This window comes from Rhineura floridana, chromosome 5, assembly GCF_030035675.1.
Source record: "Rhineura floridana isolate rRhiFlo1 chromosome 5, rRhiFlo1.hap2, whole genome shotgun sequence".
Lineage (NCBI taxonomy): Eukaryota > Metazoa > Chordata > Lepidosauria > Squamata > Rhineuridae > Rhineura > Rhineura floridana.
The window spans coordinates 60493797-60517314 of record NC_084484.1 but is presented as its reverse complement, the minus strand read 5'-3'; the positions used below and the strand labels follow the sequence as shown (position 1 = coordinate 60517314).

General features: G+C 41.2%; 2 protein-coding genes across 3 annotated transcripts; one reads left to right on the top strand and one right to left on the bottom strand.

The window, feature by feature from the left end:
- Nucleotides 1-3289: 3289 nt before the first annotated feature.
- Nucleotides 3290-11756, bottom strand: LOC133384950 (cytochrome c oxidase assembly factor 5). The gene is made up of 4 exons (XM_061626921.1): nucleotides 11503-11756; nucleotides 8583-8835; nucleotides 5996-6079; nucleotides 3290-3575 (listed from the first exon to the last, which is right to left on the bottom strand). Exons 2-4 carry the CDS (start codon nucleotides 8682-8684, stop codon nucleotides 3534-3536), a joined length of 228 nt encoding a protein of 75 aa, XP_061482905.1. The 5' UTR covers nucleotides 8685-8835; nucleotides 11503-11756; the 3' UTR covers nucleotides 3290-3533.
- Nucleotides 11757-11760: 4 nt separating this feature from the next.
- UNC50 (unc-50 inner nuclear membrane RNA binding protein) lies at nucleotides 11761-23266 on the top strand. 2 transcript variants are annotated; one of them, XM_061626919.1, is made up of 6 exons: nucleotides 11761-11967; nucleotides 19340-19619; nucleotides 20577-20697; nucleotides 21498-21637; nucleotides 21718-21819; nucleotides 22905-23266. In XM_061626919.1, exons 2-6 carry the CDS (start codon nucleotides 19340-19342, stop codon nucleotides 23039-23041), a joined length of 780 nt encoding a protein of 259 aa, XP_061482903.1. In that variant the 5' UTR covers nucleotides 11761-11967; the 3' UTR covers nucleotides 23042-23266. The 2 variants fall into 2 exon arrangements, with proteins under 2 accessions (XP_061482903.1, XP_061482902.1); XM_061626918.1 differs by having other exon boundaries at nucleotides 11762-11967; nucleotides 19336-19619; nucleotides 22905-23264.
- Nucleotides 23267-23518: the final 252 nt, after the last annotated feature.

Genomic DNA, 23518 nt, shown 5'->3' with positions numbered 1-23518 from the left:
GAGCAGGTTCATAGTCTGGGGGTGCTCCTGGATCCACCTCTGTCACTAGAGGCCCAGGTGAACTCAGTGGCTAGGAGTGCCTTTTACCAGCTTTGTCTGGTAAGACAGCTGTGGCTATTTCTGGACTGGGTAGCCTGACCACTGTTGCCCATGTACTGGTAACCTCCAGGCTGGATTACTATAATGCACTTTATGTGGGCTGCCCTTGAGGTTGGTCCAGAAGCTGCAGCTGGTGCAAAATGCAGCTGCATGACTGCTCACTGGGGCAGGGTATCACCAACATGTCACCCCACTGCTGAAAGAATTGCTGCCCATTAGCTACTGGGATAAGTTCGAAGTTCTAGTTTTGGTGTACAAAGCCCTATGCAGCTTGGGACAAGGATACCTGAAAGATCGTCTTACCCCTTATATATCCAGGTGATCACTACGCTGTGCAGGTGAAGGCCTCCTGCAGATGCCATCTTATCAGGAGGTCCATTCCACACAACGTAGGAAGCAGACCTTTAGTGTAGTGGCACCTACCCTTTGTAATTCCCTCCCTTTAAATATTAGACAGGTGCCACTTCTGTTATCCTTTCAGTGCCTACTGAAGACCTTACTCTTTCAACAAGCCTTTTAAGTAGAGACCTTATCCCAGTCCCAGATAGATACAATCTAAGATGTTTTAATATATTTTAAAGTCTGTTTTTATGATGTTTTAGAGTGTTTGTAGTGTTTTTGTTTGCCGCCCTGGGCTCCTACTGGGAGGAAGGGTGGGATATAAATTTAATAAATAAATTTAATTGTTGTAAACCGCCCAGAGAGATTCGGCTATGGGGTGATAAACAAATGTAATAAATAATAATAATCAATAAATTTTGCCAATGCCATCTGCTTCCATAAACAGCAGATAAATTCTGTCTTACTCAGTTTACACTATTCTTTCCAGGTCTTTCCAAATAAAATCCAAGCTAGTGTCAGTATTTACCTACATTTATTTGTTCATAAAAATATTAAATACTGCTATTCATTAAAATATATCAAAGTGGTCTACAACATATATAAATATACAATAAAACCATATAAAAGTTTAAAACCAGAAATTATTATTACAGAAAGATATTGTTTCAATTGACTGCATAAGCCTGATAACAGAAAAAACTTCCCAGGCTGTGGTCTGAAGGCACAGGAGGCCACCACCTTGCTGAAGCTAAGCAGATCTGGGTCTGGTCGGTGCCTGGATGGGAAACTGCCTGGGATGCACATGTATGCCACAAATAAATAAGAAATAAAAGTCTCCAGCAGCTGTTTAAAAGTCAGAACAGAAGGTGCCTGCTGAATCTCTGTTGGCAAGAATTCCACAAGACTCAGCCTTTAATATTTCCTCTATTTCTTGTTGTTGTCAAATCAGCCTCGCCAACGCAGGGGATGACCAATGATGCCCCTGTAAACAATCTCAGTGATCATGCTGGGATATAAGGGTTCAGGGGGTTCCTAAGGTATGCTGGACCTAAGTTGTTCAGGGCTTTGTAAATTAATAAAAGGACCTTGAACCTGGGTCTGTAGTAGATGGGCAGCCAAGTGCATAGAATCATAGAGTTGGAAGGGGCCTATAAGGCCGAGTCCAACCCCCTGCTCAGTGCAGGAATCCAACTTAAAGCATACTTGACAGGTGGCAATCCAGCTGCCCCTTGAATGTCTCCAGTGCTGGAGAGCTCATCACCTCCTAAGTAATTGGTTCCATTTGTACCACTCATGTTCAGTTGTAATCTGGCTTCCTGCAACTTGAGCCTATAATTCCATGTCCTACACTCTGGGATGATCGAGAAGAGATCCTAGCCCTCCTCTATGTGACAACCTTTAAGTACTTGAAGAGTGCTATCATATCTCTCCTCAGTCTTCTCTTCTCATTGCTACACATGCCCAGTTCTTTTAGTCTCTTCTCATAGCGCTTTGTTTTCAGTCCCCTGATCATCCTTGTTACCCTCCTCTGAACCTGTTCCAGTTGGTCTGCACGCTTCTCAAAGTGTGGTGTATAGAACTGGACACAGTATTGAAGATGAGCCCTAACCAGTGCTGAATAGAGGAGAACTAGTACTTCACAGAGTTTGGAAACCATGCTTCTGTTAATGCAGCCTAAAATAGCATTTGCCTTTTTTGCAGCCACATCGCACTGTTGGCTCATATTCAGCTTGTGATCAACAACAATGCCAATATCCTTGTTGCATGTGGTAGTGCTGAGCCAAGTATCCTCCATTTTATAACTGTGCAGTTGGTTTCTTTTTCCTAGGTGTAGAACTTTGCACTTATCCCTGTTAAATTTCATTTTATTTTCAGCCCAAACAACCAGTGCAGATCTTTTAACACTAGTGTCACGTTGTCAGCCATGTGCCCTCATCAGCAGTCTGGCCTCCGCATTCTGCACCAATTGGAGCTTCTAAACAAGGTCCAAGGGCAGCCCCACACAGAACACACTGCAGTAATCCAGCCTCAAGGTTACCAGCACAGGGACTACAATCATTCTGTTTAATGCAGTGCTCTTACGTCTGAGTAAACATGCTTAGAGTCTTGCTGCACATCAGTTTAAATGTGAAACTGGAACCATAGCACTTCATGGAACTGAGTCTTGGGATCTGGATTTTTTTACTCGTGTTTCAGACTTTAAACTCGGGATTCTTTGAGTGTTTTGTGTAGGTTGTTAAGCAAGTGTTTCTGGGTTAAGGACTATCGTTTTGTAAGATTTTGTTTTGAAATTAGCTTATGGGAAACAGCAGAATGGCATGGGGGTATTTTCAATTTAACGTGGTGGAATGTGAAAAATCCATGCTGGCTATAGTATACAGCCACTCTTGTCTCTCAGTCTCTAGGTAGTGACTTAATCTGACAGGATGCATTAGATAGATAGATAAATATAAGCTAATATCTATCTATGTAGATATTAAAATGATTATGTAAAAATATGAATGAAAGTGAACAGGATATGTTAAAAATGCACTGTGCTTGAAGATGTTCTAGCTCTAATGCATAGAACAATGTATGAGTTTGGATGGGGATATACATTCCCTTCTGCATTAAACACACACACAGAGCTAGTTCAGCAGGGCTTGGGTGAGCACTGTTATCGTACTGGTTCCACATTAGGATCTCTCTTCCTGGACTGGAGTACCTGCCTCTTATGAGAACAAGCCAATTCATTATTTCTGTTCTGTATCAGTATAGAATACCTATTAAAAAAGCCAGTGAAACAATATTTTATGACTCGAGAGACAAAGTTTATCCAACCATTGAACTCTAATGAAGTATTTCAGGCTTATGGCAATCCAATATACTTTATTTAAAATGTAATCACCACAAATTGCCAGACCATTTCCATAGTTGTACTTCTGGTATTCAGCAACTTCAGTCTTTATGTATTTAACACAAAAATAATTTCCACTGGAATGAAACAGAGTCAAGGAAACTGCAGAAGATAAACTCTTTATTCCAGTCTGTTAATCTCAAGGTGTCAGTGCATCCAAGATTGCCCATGTTTGTTGCTTCTTAATAGCGAGGCTTCAGTATCCTTTTCTTCCTCTGAATCTTGCTCTGTTATCCAACTTTTAAGAAGAAACAAATTTATATTAGAGCTGTAACATTCTAATACTATAACTAGCAGTTTTATTAACTACAAAAAGGCACTAGAGAGAGTACCATAAAGAAAAGGTTATTATTTATTTATTACATTTATGCCTCGCCTTTCTCTTCATCATAGAAACCCAAGGCAGCTTACATATGGTTCCCAGGCGGTCTCCCATCCAGGAACTGACCAGACCTGACCCTGTTTAACTTCAGCAGGAAGCTGGCCTTACATGCCTTCAGACCGTAGCCTGGGACATTTTTATGTTAGGACATTTTAGTTTATTTTAAATTATTATACACCATCCTTTCCAGGCTTAAGATAAAAATGCAACAAAAAAACCAATCAAATAAAATGAATACACAACAAAAACAATAAACTTAGCAGTCAAAAAATAGGGATTTCCATCAGACACCCATCATGCCAGCCTCCAAAGCCACCCACATTCAGAACTTGTAACCCTTTTGCAAGACGATAAGGAACTAGTCTCACCATTCCCAGAAAGTCACCGCTATTGAGGCAGCTACAACAAGTGGCTCTGTCCCTAGCTTTTGATAATTTTATCTCACATAACATAGATAAATAGAACAAGTCCTTATCGAAAGATCTTAACTGGCATGGGGGTTGATAAGCAGAGAGAAGGTGTCTAAAGTGTGCTGGTTCAGGCCGGTACAGTTTTAAAAATAAAATAGCAGAACTTGTTGGATTCTGTGGCATTCTGTATCAGCTACAGTTTTCAAACCTTCTTCAAAGGACGTCACATACTAAAACATTTGACAGTAGCCGATGCTCAAAGTTATGAAAGCATGAATAAGCACGGTAAGACCCACCTGCACAACAGATGCAACTGATCAAAGGGACACCTAGCCACTGCCACTACCTGCTTTTCCAGGAGAACTCTAAGGTTCTGAACATGCTTTGGTGCAGGGTGTACTCTATCCAAAGCAGGCAAAAATAACAGTTCTCCCAGGAGCGTTGGGACTGCCCACCAGCATCATCTCCATCTTGCCTGGATTTAACATAAAGTTTCTTTAACCTCATCCACTATTACACGGTATCCAGACATTGAAGTTTGGCCAAGACTACCACTGCTTGGATGAAGAGATACAGCTGGGTGTCACTAATATACTGGCAACAACCAACTTCAAAGTCCTGGGCAGTCTCTTCCAGTAGTTTCCTATAGCCTCAACGATCACACTGAGACTTGAGAGACACTGCACATCAATTCATATGGTGCTGAAGTAGCCTCCAAATAACACATTCTGAATGCAGTCAGACGTAGTGATTTAAATAATTGGATCATGAGCTCAGGCACCCTGATAAGTTGTTCAAGCAATTCCAAAAGAATGCTATGGTCTATAGTATAAAAAGCTGCTATAGTACAAAAAGCTGCTAAGAGGTTTACGAATCAAAGAGGAGATATTCCCCCAGCCTTTGGATGCAAATCATCCATCAGGGTCCGGTCCCTTAACCAGGTTGGAACCCAGATTGAAAGAGTCAAAAAGAGTATGTATTAATTATGGGACAAGGGTAAGCAGCTACTTTTTTTGTTTATGTATAGGAAATTACCTACAACTTTTGCCTTTCATTCTCATATATTTAGCTTCATCTTGTGAAGACTTCACATGTCACTGAAGCAGCAAAACAAGAGGCAAACTAGAAGACGAGCAGATTCACGCAGTGCATTCATTGCTAGACTATTAGTTCAGCTTTCAGATGAGAAATCACAAGTTTAAATGCTCATAATATAGCTTTCTACAAGTATAATGATTTTTACATGGGAGTGCATTCATACATGATTCTGACACCTATCACCTAATGCTGTACAGTCCAGGAACAGATAGACTGAGTAAAGCTGATGACTTGTGGTTTCAGCTCTAACAAGAGTTAGGGGACATATCATTAATTTATTTGAGACGAGTCTGATCTTTCTGCCCAGCGGACGATGGAAAACTGTCAACATCTATGTCAATGGAGAACCCACCTCATTCCCAGAGTTTAGAAAAGTAATCATACTACACAAGTATTACAGCGTTTCTTATCCTCCGTTTGGTATTATCAACTCACAATACAGATAAAAGTTGAAGACCCTTTATTATATCTGCTTCTTTGATTCATTTTGTAATATGGCTAACTTTCCCTCAATAAATCTCTGTACATTTTAACTTGATGTTTACTTAAGCTGTAACAGCAAACTTCTCCCAGTTTTTATTTAGCTATTATAATTTCGTGCCCATTGAAACAGTAATGCCATATGTAAATAAAATAAAGCAATACTTGGAAGAACTAACAAACTTGTAACACCATCAATATAAAATGTTGCAGTTGTGTTTTAAACAATATTGTATTGTACATTTTTAAAAATGTGAGAACAATTTGTAGTAGAATCTACCTACTCACAATTGATCTTTTGCATTCAAAAAATAAAACTTGCAAAGCTTTGCAATGTCCTTCCTTCAGGCACAGTCTGGGGCTTTTTCCTTCCTGTCACAAAAGATACTAAAGTAAGCACCCAACATATTTATTCTGCATCACATAAATTAAAGATAAAATCTTCCCAAGGCAGTTTACAATATGAGTCAAAGCAACAGTAACAAATTAAAAGCAACATAAAAGATTAAATCAGCAAAATGTTATTAAAAGCAACTAGGCCTTAGCACAGACACAGCAGTGACCAAAGAAAACCTTGTGGAGGCAAAAGGTCTTCACAGCACTTCCAAAGACAGCAAGAGAGAGGCCCTGGTAGATTTCCCTGGTGCCAGAGTTCTACAACCAATCTCTCCCATCTGATCTGAACTAATGATAGGCCAGGAGCAAGGTATCTGAAGACAGTCTTGGGGTTCAAATAGCACCAAATGGGCGAAGAAAGTATTTTGTTTTAAAGATTTGTCAGTAGGGGGCAGGGCTACTATAAGACATTTTTTATTCTACAAACTTAATGCATGAGAGTATTGCACAAATATAAAAAAAATTAATTACACTTGTAAGACATATTTTAATATCCTTGCACTAGTGGAGGCAACAACTTTCCTACACTAATGCATGACAAAAACCCTTCCACAGTACTAGGCTGTTTACTCAAAAGTAAGTCATCCCACTGAGTTTATTGAGAGTTATCCCCAGTTAATTGTGCTCAGACTAAAGGCTGCGGTTCTATCTACATTTACCTGGCAGACCTTCGTCTAAGTAAACATGCATAGGAATGGGCTATGATATTGCAATGCTAAGGCTGCAATACGTTTGTGTGTTCACAGGGTTTATGTCTAGGTAAATATACACAACTGTAGTTTCACATCTGTTAATCTGACTAACAAGTCTAAATGCAAGTATCAGTATTGCATTAGTTTCAGCAATTTCAGACTACTTTCACTATAAGAATGTATACTAGTAGTTTCTTCCAAAATGACAAATTAGGACACAGCATTTCCATGTTATCTTAATGTATAACAAAATATTTATCTGTGGTGGATTATATGTGGAACGACAACCTTGTTTCCATTTACAAAACCACCACAGTTCCAGGTTCCGGATAGGTTACATATGTTTACATTTAAATTAAAAACAGACACACCACAGTGATCTACACTGCTAGTTGTACAAAGGGAGGAAGTTTAAAGAGTAAAATACACCCAAGGTCCCTATGAAAATCATAATCCATTTCCATTAACTCCTAAATGTCTTTCTTTCATAGAAGATGCCTTTTTTTATCACCCCAAGATTCTGAATATTTAAAAAACTTCTGCAGTAGGCCACCTTCTTAGTGCCAACCCCTTCCTTATAGCCTGCTTCCTCGAGTTCAGATTCTAGCTCAGTTACATATTTGCACTCTGATATAGAACAGAATACACGCAGTCAGCTTCTAAATGGAAATGGGTGAAAATGTTTCCAGTTCCCCAATTTTCTTCCTAAAGAAATATAGACTAATGACATCTGACACTACTCTTCAGAGCTCTGATACATTCATTATGGGCAGAAGACACAATAGCTGATTGCAAAGGAAAATAATAGGTATGAAACTAGATTGACTGCCAGTCCTGGAGTTCCTTCTTGGACTATGCTGAAAAAACTGTTTTGAAATGTGTGGCCTTGGCAAAACATGGAAAAGGCTCCAGTATACATGGTGTATACAATCAGCACATGAAACTGAGATGGCTGCTGCACCTTTAGAAGCTGCGCTGGCTTTTCCTGGAAGCAAACACCACTGATGTGAAAGTGATTATTCCACATAATTACATTAGGACTGCAACCCTACAAGTCCAATCTTATGCGTAATTTTCATAAACAAATACTATTGATAAGGTTGTCATCTGAAGAACTCACAAATAAGGAAAATATTGTGAAATGGTACAAAAATTACGTATTACATGTATCACAATATTTTAATAAAATACTTTTAATGTTTCATCTTGGTAATATATTGCCTTGTGATTTTGAAAAACACTAAATTTTAATACAAAATAAAGAACCATTCCTTAAAATAAAGAACTAGTAGCAAGACTACACATCAGGTTCCATACTCATGACATACTGTAGCCCCTAGATGTCTAGGATTCGGCGGGACTTCGACTAGTGGGTGGGGCAACCCACTGGTCAAAGTTGGCTTGCAGGGGTGGGGACTGATATGGATCTGGTCCACTGAACCAATAAGGTTCCCTACCACTGTTCTAGGGTGGCCAACGGCAAAAATTACACACCATTCATAGTTATGTAGAAGAGGTATTTTCAGCAAGTGTAGCTTGCACAGGAGTAGAAGGGGGAAGTTCAGCAGCTATAACTGACATGACAAGCTGTACATGCTAAAATTACTTCTACATAACTATTAATGGAGCCTTGTCCTCTATTACATCTGCCTCCCCACCCCATAAGACACTCGTAAGTACGCATATGCGCTATTTCAGCCTTACATGTACAGGATACAGAATCGGGTTCTGCTAAGCCTACTCTAAACCAAAGCGTGGGTGCTCCCTCTTCCCCCTGCCTTCACTACCTGGATGACACAGGCACTCTCCAACAGACAGGTGCTCAGATCCTCGCGCACCCCTGCGCACGCGCGCCAGTCCGTCTCTTTCTCTTCGTAGTATTTGGGCATCGCGTCTGCCGGTTTCAATTGCTCTAACTCCGGTTCTCTCTCGATTGGTGACGAGGTCTACCGCAGCCTCGTCAACAGCAACAACCTCTACCTCCTCATCGCAGTCCAGACGGCCCCATCTTTGTCGACCCCTGACCTGCTCACAGAGCTACTAAAAGTATAGAGAGTACACATCGTCATTTCCTGGTATCTAATGAGAAGTCATTTTTAAATGTGAAAGTACGGACTCCCATAAAAAGCAATAGACGTATCCAAAAATTTTAACTTAGCGGTGTTTTTGCAGCAGCATGTCCACCTTCATACAAAAGGTAGCAAAGAGACCGATTCCTCTTCTTTCTAATTCAGGTCTCATTTCCGGCAGGGGAAAATGTTTTATACAAACAGTTCTTCAACGCATAGAAAATAATCTGCTGCTGCAAATGCAATCCATTTTCCCTCTCTTGCAGTTCGGAGGGGACCTGTGTCTGAAAAATAACGTTTTATTACAGGCCTGTGGCGCGATGCACTTCTCTCTGCATATTTGAGATTAATGTAAACCTCAGCCTCACCTTCAACGTGGTTTGCAACAGCCCTGCAGTGTAGTCCAGCACTATTATAGGTGACTGGGATATTTCACTCTCTCAAGGTGTCTTGGATAGTTCAATAGAAAAGCAGTACGCAAATATTTTAAATAAATGCATATTGTAAATTGGGCTGAGGGTGAGAGAGTAGCACGCAACAACCCTGCAATGTAGTCTACTGGTTATTATTTATTCCTAAAGATAGGCCCATGCTGAGTTGATTTCCTCAGCTCTGTACCATTCAAAGTACACCCAACGCATATTTAAAGCACATGACTCCCCCCAAAGAATTATGGAAACTATGGTCTCCCCCTCACAGAGCTACATTTCAGCACCCCTAACAAACTACAATTCCCACGACTCTTCAGAGGAAATCACGTCCTTTATTGACCACTCCTGAAAAAGCCTTCCTTGGACCCAGACAATTTTAACAGCTACAGGCCAGTGGCGAATGTTCCATTCCTGGGCAAGGTCTTGGAACGGGTGGTTGCTGGCCAGCTCCAGGCGCTATTGGATGAAACTGATTATCTAGATCCATTTCAATTGGGTTTTAGGCCCGGTTTTGGCACTGAGACAGCCTTGGTCGCCCTGTACGATGACCTATGTCGGGAAAGAGACAGAGGGAGTGTAACTCTGTTGATTCTCCTTGATCTCTCAGCGGCTTTTGATACCATCGACCATGGTATCCTTCTGGAGAGGCTCGCGGAGTTGGGAGTTGGAGGTACTGCTTGGCAGTGGTTCTGCTCCTACTTGGCGGGTCGTCTCCAGAAGGTAGTGCTTGGGGAACATTGCTCGACACCGCGGGCTCTCCAATATGGGGTCCCGCAGGGGTCAGTTTTGTCCCCCCTGCTTTTTAATATCTACATGAAGCCGTTGGGAGAGGTCATCAGGAGTTTTGGAGTGCGTTGTCATCAGTATGCTGATGACACGCAGCTCTACTTCTCCTTTTCATCTTCTTCAGGTGAGGCTGTGGATTTGCTGAACCGTTGCCTGGCCGCGACAATGAACTGGATGAGAGTTAACAAACTGAAGCTCAATCCAGACAAGACTGAGATGCTGTTGGTGGACGGGTTCTCTGATCGGATGGTGGATATATACCCTGTCCTGGACGGGGTTACACTCCCCCTAAAGGACCGGGTTCGTAGTCTGGGAGTCTTTTTAGACTCTTCCCTCTCACTTGAGGCTCAAGTAGCCTCGGTGGTTAGGAATGCGTTTTACCAACTTCGGTTGGTAGCCCAGCTACGTCCCTATTTGAGTAAAGAGGACCTTACATCAGTGGTACATGCTCTGGTAACCTCACGTTTGGATTACTGTAATGCGCTTTACGTAGGGCTACCTTTGAAGACAGTTCGGAAGCTACAACTAGTGCAAAATGCGGCGGCCAGATTGCTGACAAGGACCAAGCGGTCCGAGCATATAACACCTGTTCTGGCCAGCTTGCACTGGTTGCCAATATGTTTCCAGGCTAGATTCAAAGTGTTGGTATTAACCTATAAAGCCTTATACGGTGCGGGACCACGATACCTTGCGGAACGCCTCTTCCGATATGAACCGGCCCGTGCACTACGTTCTGCTACGAAGGCCCTCCTCCGGGTTCCAACTCACAGGGAGGCCCAGAGGGTGATGACAAGATCTAGGGCCTTCTCAGTGGTGGCCCCCGAACTATGGAACAGTCTCCCTGAGGAAGTACGCCTGGCGCCGACTCTGCTCTCCTTCCGGCGCCAGGTCAAAACCTTCCTATTCTCTGAAGCATTTTAAGTTACACTGATTTACTTTTAAAAATGTTTATTGTATTGGATTGTTGATTGTATTTTAGTATTATTTTGTTATTCATTGTATTTTTATGCTATTTTATGTTCACCGCCCAGAGAGCTATTGTTAGTCGGGCGGTATATAAATTTAATAAATAAATAAATAAATAAATTTATCTATTTCTTTATTTAATTGATTGATTATCCCCCCCTTCCTCCCACCAGGGGCCCATAGCAGCAATGTGCTTTAAATGTGCATTGTATGTGCTTTAAATGTATGGTGTGGCCCTGCCCATAGTTCATTATTAAAATGGCAGGTCAGAGGTGGGCTAAACATAGTATGGATTTCCAGCTCAAAAGCCCCTCAATTTGCGGCAAAAGTCAGTCCACTTGAATTGCCCTCCCAGGCTTTCTCCCGGGCCAAATCCTGTGTTCAGTTGATGCAGAAGCCCTTTCCTCCAGTGACTTGCATGCAGATTACTCTTTTCAAAAGAACAAAATAATTACATTTTTCTCACGAAGAGTCGACTTCGAAAGAGCAATGAGTCGTGTCTTCACTGCTATCATTTGTAGGAAGGAGGACGAAGTTAGACACATCCTACCGGAATACAGCTACGTTAAAATCCTGCATTTTTCCGATGATTTCTATCGACAGCTCTAATTTCCGCCCTGGGGGAGGATAATTTTAAAAAATCAATTAGGAATTTAAGCACCGGTTTACTCTACTCTACTCTACCCTTTTAAAAGCTCTGAGTACTTAGCCAATGTACAACGCTCGGGAGCTACCCGCCATGCACCTCGGCTCGCGAAGGCGCTAGCGCAGTCCGGCGAGCGAGTCGTGCGCGCGCCTGCGCCTGCGCCCTGCCGCTCTTCTGCCGGAAGTCACAGAGAAAAACAGAGGCTCAGCTGGTGTGAGTTGGCGGCTGTGGTGTCGAAGATACGGAAGAAGGAGCTCTTGGGGGAGCGCGTCTTGTATGTGTCTCTTCTACCGTCAGCGCCGCGAAAAAATCGGAAGGGGGAGGGGTGATGCCGCGGGGGGGGGGGGAAGCGGGCGGAACGTTCTGCAAGTTCTTCGCTTCTAGAATGTTCAGGTTCCAGGTGGCGTGAGAGTCCCCTCTCGTGCAGCCACTCCAACCCGAACAAGCGCGTGTTTAGGATCCCTGCTTGTCTCCTTTTTAGTTCCCGCCTAAGGAGGCAGCCGTGGACTCTCCGCCCACCCCGTTCCCTTTCCCGAGCCCTGCGCTTCACACCACCACCACTCTTCATCGAGCCAGTGTTTCCAAGGGACCATTTTGATGTCTTGTGCAATGATTCCTATACGCTTTGTCTGTGACGTGTTGCTTACTTAAGGGATAATTTTGTGGGACTGGCTGCAACCCAGGAACATTTATTGGGGAGTAAGGCCTATTGCACTGTTTGGAGCTGGCTGCATAGGTTTGGCCCACATGTTTGAGATCCGTTGGGTTTTGTTAAAAGTGCACTTTTCTAGTTATCTGGGAATAGCTGCCTTTTTCTTACCTTTATCCATTCCAAATCTCACACCCAGTCAGCTGGCTGTGTGACAGTCTCCCAAAATGCAGACTATGATGCCCTTCCTTGCCTAATTATATTGCACTTCTTGTATGACAACAAAAAAATTAATGAGGAAAAGGCTATTAATGGCTAATAGCCATGATGACTATGTGCTGCCTCCATAGCTGGAGGTGGTATGCTTCTGAATACCAATTGCTGGAAACCGCAGGAGGACACAGTGCTCAGGTCTGTTTGCAGGCTTCCCATAGGGATCTGGTTGGCCACTGTGAGAACAGGATGCTGGGCTAGCTGGGCCACTGGCCTGATCCAGCAGGCTCTTGTTACAGTCTTATCAACTGTCTTTACAAATGCTGATTTGTTCTCTGCTCGTTACCTTCCCAATCTCTTTGACTGTTTTGGTGCACTTTCCTTCCATAGTACCTTGTTTCCATAGTATCCCATAGGTTAGGGATTGGAGCTGCGTCTTTCCTAAGAGGCCTCAGAAAAGGGTTTTTGGGAGACATAGAAGTGCTTCATGAAGTAATTATGCAGGATCTGTTACTTAGGCTTAGTTTTCAGGGAGATGGTAAAGCTGTGCTTGGGTTGTATTAAAGCATACATTTGTCTCACGTACACAAGGCAAGGGGAGCAAGCAAGCTCAAGACGCATGCACGTAGCAAGCTGTATTCTTGTATCTGAACTTGGCTTCAATGTCAGGAAGAAAAGTTCTGCTGAAGTTTTCTGTATACAGGGTTTTTTTTTTGTAGGAATGGGTGTTATAAAGCAGTCAGTCTGTAAGCACCTTGAAAACAATGCAGTGATTACTAGGAGCCAGCATGGATTTATGAAGAACAAATTCTGCCAAACTAATCTTATCTCGTTTTTTGATCGGGTAACCTCCCTTGTAGACTGTGGGAATGCTGTGGACATAGTATATCTTGACTTCAACAAAGCTTTTGACAAAGTGCCCCATGATATTCTGATTAGCTAAATGTGGGCTGGATAGAACAAATGTTAGGTGGATCCAAGTTTGACTCCAGAATTGTACTCAAAGAGTGCTTATCAATGGTTCCTTCTCAAACGTGGCGGAAGTAATGAGTGGGGTACCACAGGGCTCAGTCCTGGGCCCAGTGTTCTTCAACATTTTTATTAACGGCTTGGATGAGGAGGTACAGAGCATGCTTATCAAATCTGCAGATGATACAAATTTGGGGGGCACAGCTAATACCGTGGAAGACAGAAACAAAATTCAAAGGGACCTTGATAGGCTGGAGCATCGGGCTGAAAACAACAGAATGAAATTCAACAGGGATAAATGCAAAGTTCTACACTTAGGAAGAAGAAACCAAATGCACAGTTATAAGATGGGGGATACTTGGCTCAGCAATATGACATGTGAGAAGGATCTTGGAATTGTCATTGATCACAAGCTGAATATGAGCCAACAGTGCGATGTGGCTGCAAAAAAGGCAAATGCTATATTAGGCTGCATTAACAGAAGTATAGTTTCCAAATCGCGTGAAGTATTAGTTCCTCTCTATTCAGCACTGGTTAGGCCTCATCTTGAGTACTGCATCCAGTTCTGGTCTCTGCACTTGCAGACTAACTGGAACAGGTTCAGAGGAGGGCAACAAGGATGATCAGGGGACTGGAAACAAAGCCCTATGAGGAGAGGCTGAAAGTGCTGGGCATGTTTAACCTGGAGAAGAGGGGAGAAATGATAGCACTCTTCATGTACGTGAAAGGTTGTCACACAGAGGAGGGCCGGGATCTCTTCTTGATCGTCCCAGAGTGCAGGACATGGAATAATGGGCTCAAGTTGCAGGAAGCCAGATTTCGACTGAACGTCAGGAAAAACTTCCTGTTAGAGCCATACAACAATTTATTTATTAATTTATTTATTAATTATATTTCTATACCATATTTCAATGGAACCAATTACCTAGAGAGGTACTTGGCTGTCCAGCATTGGAGGCATTCAAGAGGCAGCTGGACAGCCATCTGTCGGGAATGCTTTGATTTGGATTCCTGCATTGAGCAGGGGGTTGGACTTGATGGCCTTGTAGGTCCCTTCCAACTCTCCTATTCTATGATTTAATTGAGAGAGCTGCTATTTGCAGGCAGATCCATAGCCTAGGTGTAACTCAATCACCTCTATGAGAACCAGGCCTTGATAGAAGCCTAAAAGGGAAGAGAGTAGTCAGGGCTTCTACATACAATAATGATGTACCTTAAGTAGTATTCAGTTGTGAATGTTTCATAATGAGAGTCAGTGGCTTGGTATGAACATCACACTAAGCCCAACCATGACTTAGCATGAACATATGGGCTCTGTGAGAGGGGATTGTAGCCACCTTGCTTCTCCATGGTTGTTAATGCTGCTGTACTTGCCTTAGCATGTTGTCTGAATCAAGGCTCAAGGTTTAGTACTTCCCTGGCTAACCAAGGTTTGTCCTATGGTTTACAGTTTGTGGTTTGTTTGTACAATAAGACAAGAATAAAAAGGGAGGAAACTCAAGATGCTGGAAATTGTGGTGTTTATTTTTTTTAAAAAAGCCCAACACGTTTCAGCCTCTATATTGTCTGGCTTTTGTCAGGGGCTGTAAATAAACTTGTAATGACACACTGCATTATTACACATAACAAACAAAGTACATTACAGTATAAAATCATATTCTACATAAACTAAGCTGAACCAAAAATATTTTTTGCACTTACATGGACTGGTCTGCAATATTCTTTTCTGGCAAGACTGCTTGAAATGATAGACGACCACAAAGCATATTCACATGAGCATACTCGTGTATATACATCCCTAAGTCTCTTAATTCTGGTGGAACTAATTAAACATAGGGGAATTATGTGTAACTGAGGAAGAAGAATCTGGGAGGGATCATTGGTATTTGTTAACATTTATAGGAGAGGAAGAAATTCCAATCCCTCATTAAGACCACCAGGGGTCAGCGTTTTTAGTTCCATAATCCACGCTATTTCTCTCCTTAATAAAACATTACTTTTTCCCACACTTATTTTTTATAAAACCCAAAACTTAAAATCAGCAAAGGAGTGATGTTGTTGTTATGTGCCTTCAAGTCAATTATGACTTATGGCGACCCTATGAATCAGCAACCTCCAATAGCATCTGTCGTGAACCGCCCTGCTCAGATCTTGTAAGTTCAGGTCTGTGGCTTCCTTTATGGAATCAATCCATCTCTTGTTTGGCCTTCCTCTTTTTCTATTCCCTTCTGTTTTTCCAAGCATTATTATCTTTTCTAATGAATCACATCTTCTTATTATGTGTCCAAAGTATAATAACCTCAGTTTCATCATTTCAGCTTCTAATGGTAGTTCTGGTTTAATTTGTTCTAACACCCAATTATTTGGCTTTTTCGCACTCCATGGTATGCGCAAAGCTCTCCTCCAACACCACATTTCAAATGGGTTGATTTTTCTCTTATCACTGTCCAACTTTCACATCCATACATAGGGATCTGGAATACCATGGTCTGAATGATCCGGACTTTAGTGTTCAGTGATACATCTTGTGATGACATCATAAAATGCTCTACCAAGGGCCCCCCAAATCTCTTGTTTTTAATATTGCTGAGGTGTTCCCCTATATGTCTTTTGACGCTTCTTGATGTTTGACCTATATAAAGTTTTTGGCCACTGCACTGAATCACATAAATGACATTGGCAGTATTGCATGTAGAAAATTGTTTCAAAGCATATTTTTGTGACTGACAGAATTAACAGACTCTGTCTTCTTACATGTGAATCTGCAATAGACACAATGCCCACAGGGATGATGACCCTTTGGTACATTTGTGCCCGTTATGGTGTTAAAAACTGGGTGATTGTTGTCCCTAAATTCACTTCTAATGAAAATAGCCCTCATGTTCCTGGTTCTCTTGAAGGAAGTCATGGGTTTCTCATGACATCCAGGAATATGACTTACAATACGCCAATGCCTTTTAATGCTACTTTGTAGTCTATTAGTGACATGATTAAAAGTCAAATTGCAATTCAAACAATTAGAAGCTGTTTTAATTGTTTGTTGCAAAAGGTCAGCTTCTAAATTTTGAGTTTTAGAAAAAGAAGTGTGGAAAAAAGTAATGTTTTATTAAGGAGAGAATTAGCATGGATTTTGGAACTAAAAACGCTGACCCCTAGTGGTCTTCATGTGGGTTTGGAATTTCTTCCTCTCCTTTAAGTTTTAACAAATACTGATGATTCCTCCCAGATTCTTTTTCCTCAGTTGTATGTAATTCCACTATGTTCAATTAGTTACACCGGAATTAAGAGACTTAGGGATGTATATACATGAGTATACTCATGTGAATTATTTTTTGTGGTCGTCTATCATTTCAAGCAATCTTGCTAGAAAAGAATATTGCAGACCAGTCCATGTAAGTGCAAAAAATTTTTTTTGTACAGCTTAGTTTATGTAGAATATGATTTTATGCTGTAATGTACTTTCTTTATTATATTTAATAATGTAGTATGTCTTTGCAATTTTATTTACAGCCCCTGATGAAGGCCAAACAACATAGTGGCTGAAATGTGTTGGGCTTTTTTAAAAATAAACACCACAATTTCCAGCATCTTGGGTCCCCCCCTTTTTATTCTTGGGTTTTTGGATGCTTGCCACTTTCTGTTTTTGTTTGTACAACACACTAAGCCAGCCTTTCCCAACATTTTGGTCCCCAGATGTTGTTGGACTGCAACTCCCATCACCTCCAGCCAGCATGGCCAATGATCAGGAATAATGGGAATTGTAGTCCAGCAAATCCGGGGACCCAAAGGTTGGGGAAGGCTGCAGTAAGCCAAATTATGGCTTAACTCAGTGCATCATCAGAATGACTAGGGTAAAACAAAGCAGCTGCAATTTCATCTCTAAGAGCCCACACATTCACGTTATGCCATTGTTTGGCCTAGCCTGACATGTGAACCTGGCCAGTGTGGTGTAGTGGGTAGAGTGTTAGACTTTAATCTAGCAGAGCTGGATTCAAATTCCCACAGTCATGAAGCCCACTGGGTAGCTACATGCATATCTCAGTTTGACCCTACCTCACTGAGGACATGAGTATAAAATGGATAATCCCATGTATAACAAGTGGAGTAAGGAACTACAGCTTATTAAAATTCCCATATACTGCTGCAAGTTAGGATTAGGAAGAATTGAAACTGCATGTTGTTGAAACTTGTGAGTATACACATCAGTAAACTACAGTTGAGTTTTCAGGAGATCTGTGTGGTTTGTAACCACTTCTTTGAAGTGGAGAAACAAGCTGATCCTCCTTTTAACAGAAGAGCTGGTAGCACCAGTTCTCATTCTGCATAGTTCTCATTGTGTGGTTCAGCCATTCCCCAGCCTGGTGCCGTCCAGATGTTTGGGTCTAGAGCTCCCATCATCTCTGACCATTGGCCATGCAAGCTGGGGCCGATGGGACTTGTAGTCTAAAACATCTGGAAGGTGCCAGGTATTATTTAATTTATATGCTTTTTAATACCAAAATAGGCAAAATAGGTTGGGTAAGGCTGGTCTAGTTCTATACATATTGTGGTTTAAATCTGAAAAGTAAAAAACATGTACAAAACTAAACACTCTCAATTGAGATGAAAAACAGAAGAAATGAGCACATGCATGCAGTGGTGGAGTTAGGTACATTTTTTAGACTCTGGACAATGGTTTTCTTGGGGGAGGGTTCTCTAGATGATTATGCTTATTGCTTCATGTATTTCAAAATGTGGTAAGCCAGCCGTGCTGCACTTGGGGGCCCTCTGGCTCATTCTGCTGAGAGGGACCATGGAATTCTGCGCTATAGTCCTGCTCTGATAGCACCGATGCTTGCATGTGTATAGCCTGCCACGGTGTTGGTGTTGCTACAAGCTGTTAACAATGGTGGCAGGACAGCGAATTTAAGGAAACTGGCTGTAATCCTAGGCATGCTGACATCCCAGTCTTAAGCGTTTTTGTGATTGCAGGCTTACTTGCAAGCAAGTTCTATTGTAGTCTCACAAAGCAATTGCCCAATCTCAGTTGCTCGCCTGTTCCATTTCCTTCTGCTTGCTGCTCCTTCACCATCTTTCTCACCCACTGATGTACCACTGTATATAGCTGCTTTCTACCTCCCCTATTTTCAACAGGCTGTTGGCCTATAGTGGTTAGAAAAGAGTGGACCCGAGCTTTGTATGCAGTTGTCAAGTGCTGCATTATGTATCGTGGAGCCCTCTGAGACTTAGGGAAGTGAGGAATGTGGTCACGATTGCATACAGAGAGCACAGATGCTGAGTGCCACTCAGATGCACAATAGTGTTCCCAGAAAAAAAAAGTTGGAAGTGACCCCACCCAAGTTTATGGGGCTGCTAGCAGATCTTGAATTTAAGTGACAAAGCATGAGCTCTTGGTCCACTGTTAAGTCAACAGACAATGCAATTACATTGCATTGTTTTCAGGTAGTATAAAGAACAAAGTGGAGTCAGGTGACAAGGGTATGCAATTCTAAGCACACTCAAAAGGAAGTAAGCTCCACTCAATTCCAAGTAAGCATGTCTGGGTTTGGGCTCTAAGAGATCTCCATTTGAAGTCTTTCCTGATTAGCTCTGTTGCACAGCTGATAATACAAAGGCTTACTTTGCCTATTACATGCTTAACAGCAGAACTCTATATATGTTTATTTGGAATCAAGCCCCACTCAGTTCCTTGGAGCTTACTCCGTACTATGTGTGTTTAGGATTGTAACCTAAATGTGATAACTTGCACCTGCGTAGTTGTGCTTCAACTGCACTTTAAAAATTCATTTGTCTGTTTTCTTTTTGTCTTAGCAAGATGCTGCCTACCACGTCTGTTAATTCCCTTGATCAGGGCAATGGATCTTTAAACTCTCGGGAGGCAGCAAGGCACACAGCAGGGGCAAAGCGCTACAAATACTTGAGGCGGCTCCTCCACTTTCGGCACATGGACTTTGAGTTTGCTCTATGGCAGATGCTGTATCTATTCACTTCACCACAGAAAGTGTACAGGAACTTCCATTACAGGAAACAAACAAAAGACCAGTGGGCAAGAGATGATCCAGCTTTCCTTGTGTTGCTGAGTATCTGGCTATGTGGTGAGTGCTTGAAAAATTTCTTGAATACTGTAGAGACAATGGTTGATCAGAGCTGAGTGTACTCCCGAGGAATACATAAATTGTCCTGATGCAACTTTTTCAAAGTGAAACTCATGTTTATGTTCCCCATTGAGTGAAATTATGTGTGCCTACACATTTTCTTGTGTCTTACCAATCAAAACCATGAGCTATGAATGAACTATATATTATGGCGCGTGCCATAAAAATTAGCACAAATTCTGGTTTAAGTTTCTTTATAAGGTCCACAGCAAACTTGTTCTGTGCCTTGTCTGGTATTAAAATTTCAGTATATAATATTTGGCATGTTGCAAATGACGAGCCCCCTAGTGATAAAAACCCAAGTACCCTTGCAAATATTATGAGGCAGATGCAGAAATCCTGTGATTGAAATCTTACATTATGAATTTATATACTTTTGTGCTGTGCAACGAGTGACTGGTCTCTTTTTTTTTTAATGAACAGGAAGATTTGACTTTAATTTTTACATTCTCCCACATCCTATGCAAGCACTCACCAAGCGCAACACAATTCCCCATTTCTTACTTTCTTTATGTTTTTATAGTGACTGTGATCCTGTTAATCCAGCCCATACATTTTATTCTGTTGCAGATTCTAGTAACAAGCAAATTCTCAATGCATTTGTATTTTATGCAGTGTTTCTTAAACAATATGCCACTAAAAAGTTGCAAGTTGCAAGCTGCAAGTAGATTTCAGTAACTTTACTGAGACTACACACAGAATCTTGATACTTTTTAATGAGGTGTTGAATTAAAGGCAGTTAATAAGGTACATCTGGAGGGCACAGCTGTGTTGACTGTTACTGATGTGTGATGAAGCCTATTCTGACATCCAAGTGAAAGGAAATGGATGTTTTAAGGTTTAACATTTTTGCATGCCAAGAATTAATTCTATGTCTGTGTCATCTTGTTCTTTCAGTCTCCACTATAGGGTTTAGCTTTGTATTGGGCTTGGGCTTTGTTGAAATGATAAAGCTGCTGCTCTGGGTCGTGTTTATAGACTGTGTAGGTGTTGGCCTCCTAATCTCAACTTTCATGTGGTAAGTCTCTTTAAAGCAATCTGAATAGAGGTGGATGCTTTTTTAACATGTTTGAACCTTGTGCCATACATTACGATGATTACTAGAGACTTCAGCTGTAGCCCTAAGCAGGCATACTTGTAATTAAGCAGGGTACACATTTATAATTTCAAGGCTAGATATGTAGTGCTATTCCAGCAAAAAGGGATCAGTTCAAGATCTGGCACAAAGAAAAATCTACAATACTTGAAATGTGCTATATAAATGCTAAGTATATACAAGTGCTTGGTGGCTACCTACTTAAATACCAGAATTTGTTTCTGAAAGTAGCCACAGACAAGGAAAACTACTTCTTACTGCAACAGTTAATTTGCTGCCACAATACTCAACATTTTCTTCTATTAAAATATATTTGAAGAGAGAATATGCAAGTGCCAAGGGCTACGGAACGGCTAGTAAATACCATCAGTGTTGGTACATACTAGGCCATATTGCACTAGATGGGGGAGGAACCTTTCCCCTCTTGTCCTGGTTCTGGGGGAAGGGATACAGTCTTCTTACTGATGTGCACATCTGTATTATCTAGCTTCTAGGGAATCAAAGTATTGCATATGTTTTTCAGTAATTCATACCAAAGTCGTAAAAGAATTTGTTCCATAAATGTGTTTGGAATTGATGCTTCAGAATATGGCAAATGGAAAATAGGAAGGATTATTTTTCTTGTCTGTAATTGCACCTGATAGTTACATCATGTTACACTGAAACTGTCAAGCTTTGAACGCTATATTTTAATGTGTTGGTTTTGAATTTCCCCACAAAAGGTTCATCTCCAATAAGTACTTGACAAAGCACCCGAACAGAGACTGTGATGTGGAATGGGGGTATGCCTTTGATGTTCATTTGAATGCATTTTATCCACTCCTTGTCATCTTACACTTCATACAGCTGTTTTTCATCCATTGTAAGTAGACCTTCTCTTACCTGACTTGAAGCATTTAGCTTTCTCATGCTGTCTGCTAACACTGTAATTATCTCTTGCAGATGTAATTATATTAGATTCATTTATTGGCTATTTTGTTGGGAATACTTTCTGGCTGATTGCAATTGGTTATTACATCTATGTGACATTTCTAGGATATAGTGGTAAGTAATGATACAACCTAGTCAGCAATAATAAGAATGCCGTCTTTTACTTCCTTCCTACTAATTCTGTTTCAGTATGCACTTTTTTGTAAAACACCATTATACCTTTGGCTTGAAAGGATGGGGGAGTGTATTCTGGGTATTGTCATTTGAAATGCTGTGTAAATGTCATATTGTGGGTTTAGTTTATATGTTATGTTGACTTTACATCTCTATGTGAAAGCATTGTGCTTGCAAACCTGGAACTTGAAGCTAACACAAGATATCTTGACTTAACGTTATGCATGCTTTTGTCACTATGTGTGTGCTTTTGTGTGACGTGCAGGGTTCCAGGCATGCATGTTCTTTTCCCAAGAGACTCCATCCCCTATACCCACTATGCTTAGTCTTCATTGGTCTGTTTTGGGGAATGGTATTTCTAATTTTTTCCCTTGCAAACTTTGGAATTCCTTGAAGCCTGTTTCTAGTCCTTTCTGTGTGTGCATGATGTAGTTTTGGTTACATAAGAATCCATACTCTGGGAATAAGTCTGCCGTTACTGCATCGGATAGAATTGGCAGTATAAGTTGGGCCTATGCAGTGGAATTTTGGACTTTCACACAATCTGCTGTTTCCCTCCATTTCAAAAATGGTTTTGCTGTGCAGCATGGTAGAAGGGTGGTAGCTGCTGTTCAAGAAACAAGGTAAAAAAAACCTCTTCTAAACACAGGGACAGTTGTGGAAACCTTTGGGCTAAATAGATAGACATAGGAAGTTCCAGCTAGGTCAGGTTCGTGAATTAAGGCAAGGATGGGGCAACCTGTAGCTCTCAATAGGTTGCTGGCCTATAACTCCTATCTTCTCTTGTCCATGCTGCCTGGGGTTCCCGAGAGTTATAGTTCAGCAAAATATAGAGAACCACAGCGTAGCATCCTCTAATTTAAGATTATGGGGGGAGAATACATTTACTAAAAATAGCAATTATTTTAAGAGTGGTGTTGTTGAAAGCTGTAAATATTAAAGAGATTCCAGTAAAGAGATTGCCATTGACATTATCAGTCAAATACATGCTTTGCATTGTTTTTGAAACTCTCTTCTACTTGCAGCACTGCCGTTCCTGAAGAACACAGTCATCCTTCTGTACCCATTTGCACTTCTCACCCTGCTTTATGTGGTTTCATTAGCAATGGGATGGAATTTCACAAAAACACTTTGTATTTTCTATACCTACAGAGTGAAATAAACTGGACTTTTTATAATGGGCTGCTTTCCTGGCCTCTTGTATAAGTGTCACCATAGGTGAGATAAGATGATCTTGTAAAATAATGTAAATAACCTGCTTTTCACTGTAGATCAGTGTGTACAAAATTTTGGTTTTTAAAAAATATTTACAACTGCAGACTTATAGTAATTCTGTATTACCTTGCAGTCCCTTCCTTATGAAAAAAGTTGTACATTACTGTAATAAAGATTTTTTAAACAGCTGTGTGTAATATTGGAAAGTGTTCACTTTGCTATTTGTAGCAGTAATAATTGTTAAAGCTGTTTACACAAGGGGTGGTATCCAAAAAAGCACTTCTACTAGCACAATGGAAGATCCCCTATCTCTCTGTCCATATACCCCCCATGCCCCCATGCCTTCCCCAAACCTGGTCTGGAGGGTTGAGGAAATCCCCCAGAACAGATTTGGGGGGTACACAAAAAGAGGGAGGGGCAGTTC

Coding starts and splice junctions, on each gene's coding strand:
- LOC133384950 (XM_061626921.1), bottom strand. CDS start 8,684: ATGCCCAAATACTACGAAGAGAAAGAGACGGACTGGCGCGCGTGCGCA. Junction 6,080..8,582: donor AGAGTGCCTGTGTCATCCAG/GTAGTGAAGGCA, acceptor CTTTTGTGACAG/GAAGGAAAAAGCCCCAGACT. Junction 3,576..5,995: donor TTGAATGCAAAAGATCAATT/GTGAGTAGGTAG, acceptor TCTTCTTAAAAG/TTGGATAACAGAGCAAGATT.
- UNC50 (XM_061626919.1), top strand. CDS start 19,340: ATGCTGCCTACCACGTCTGTTAATTCCCTTGATCAGGGCAATGGATCT. Junction 20,698..21,497: donor CTAATCTCAACTTTCATGTG/GTAAGTCTCTTT, acceptor TCCCCACAAAAG/GTTCATCTCCAATAAGTACT. Junction 21,820..22,904: donor GACATTTCTAGGATATAGTG/GTAAGTAATGAT, acceptor TTCTACTTGCAG/CACTGCCGTTCCTGAAGAAC.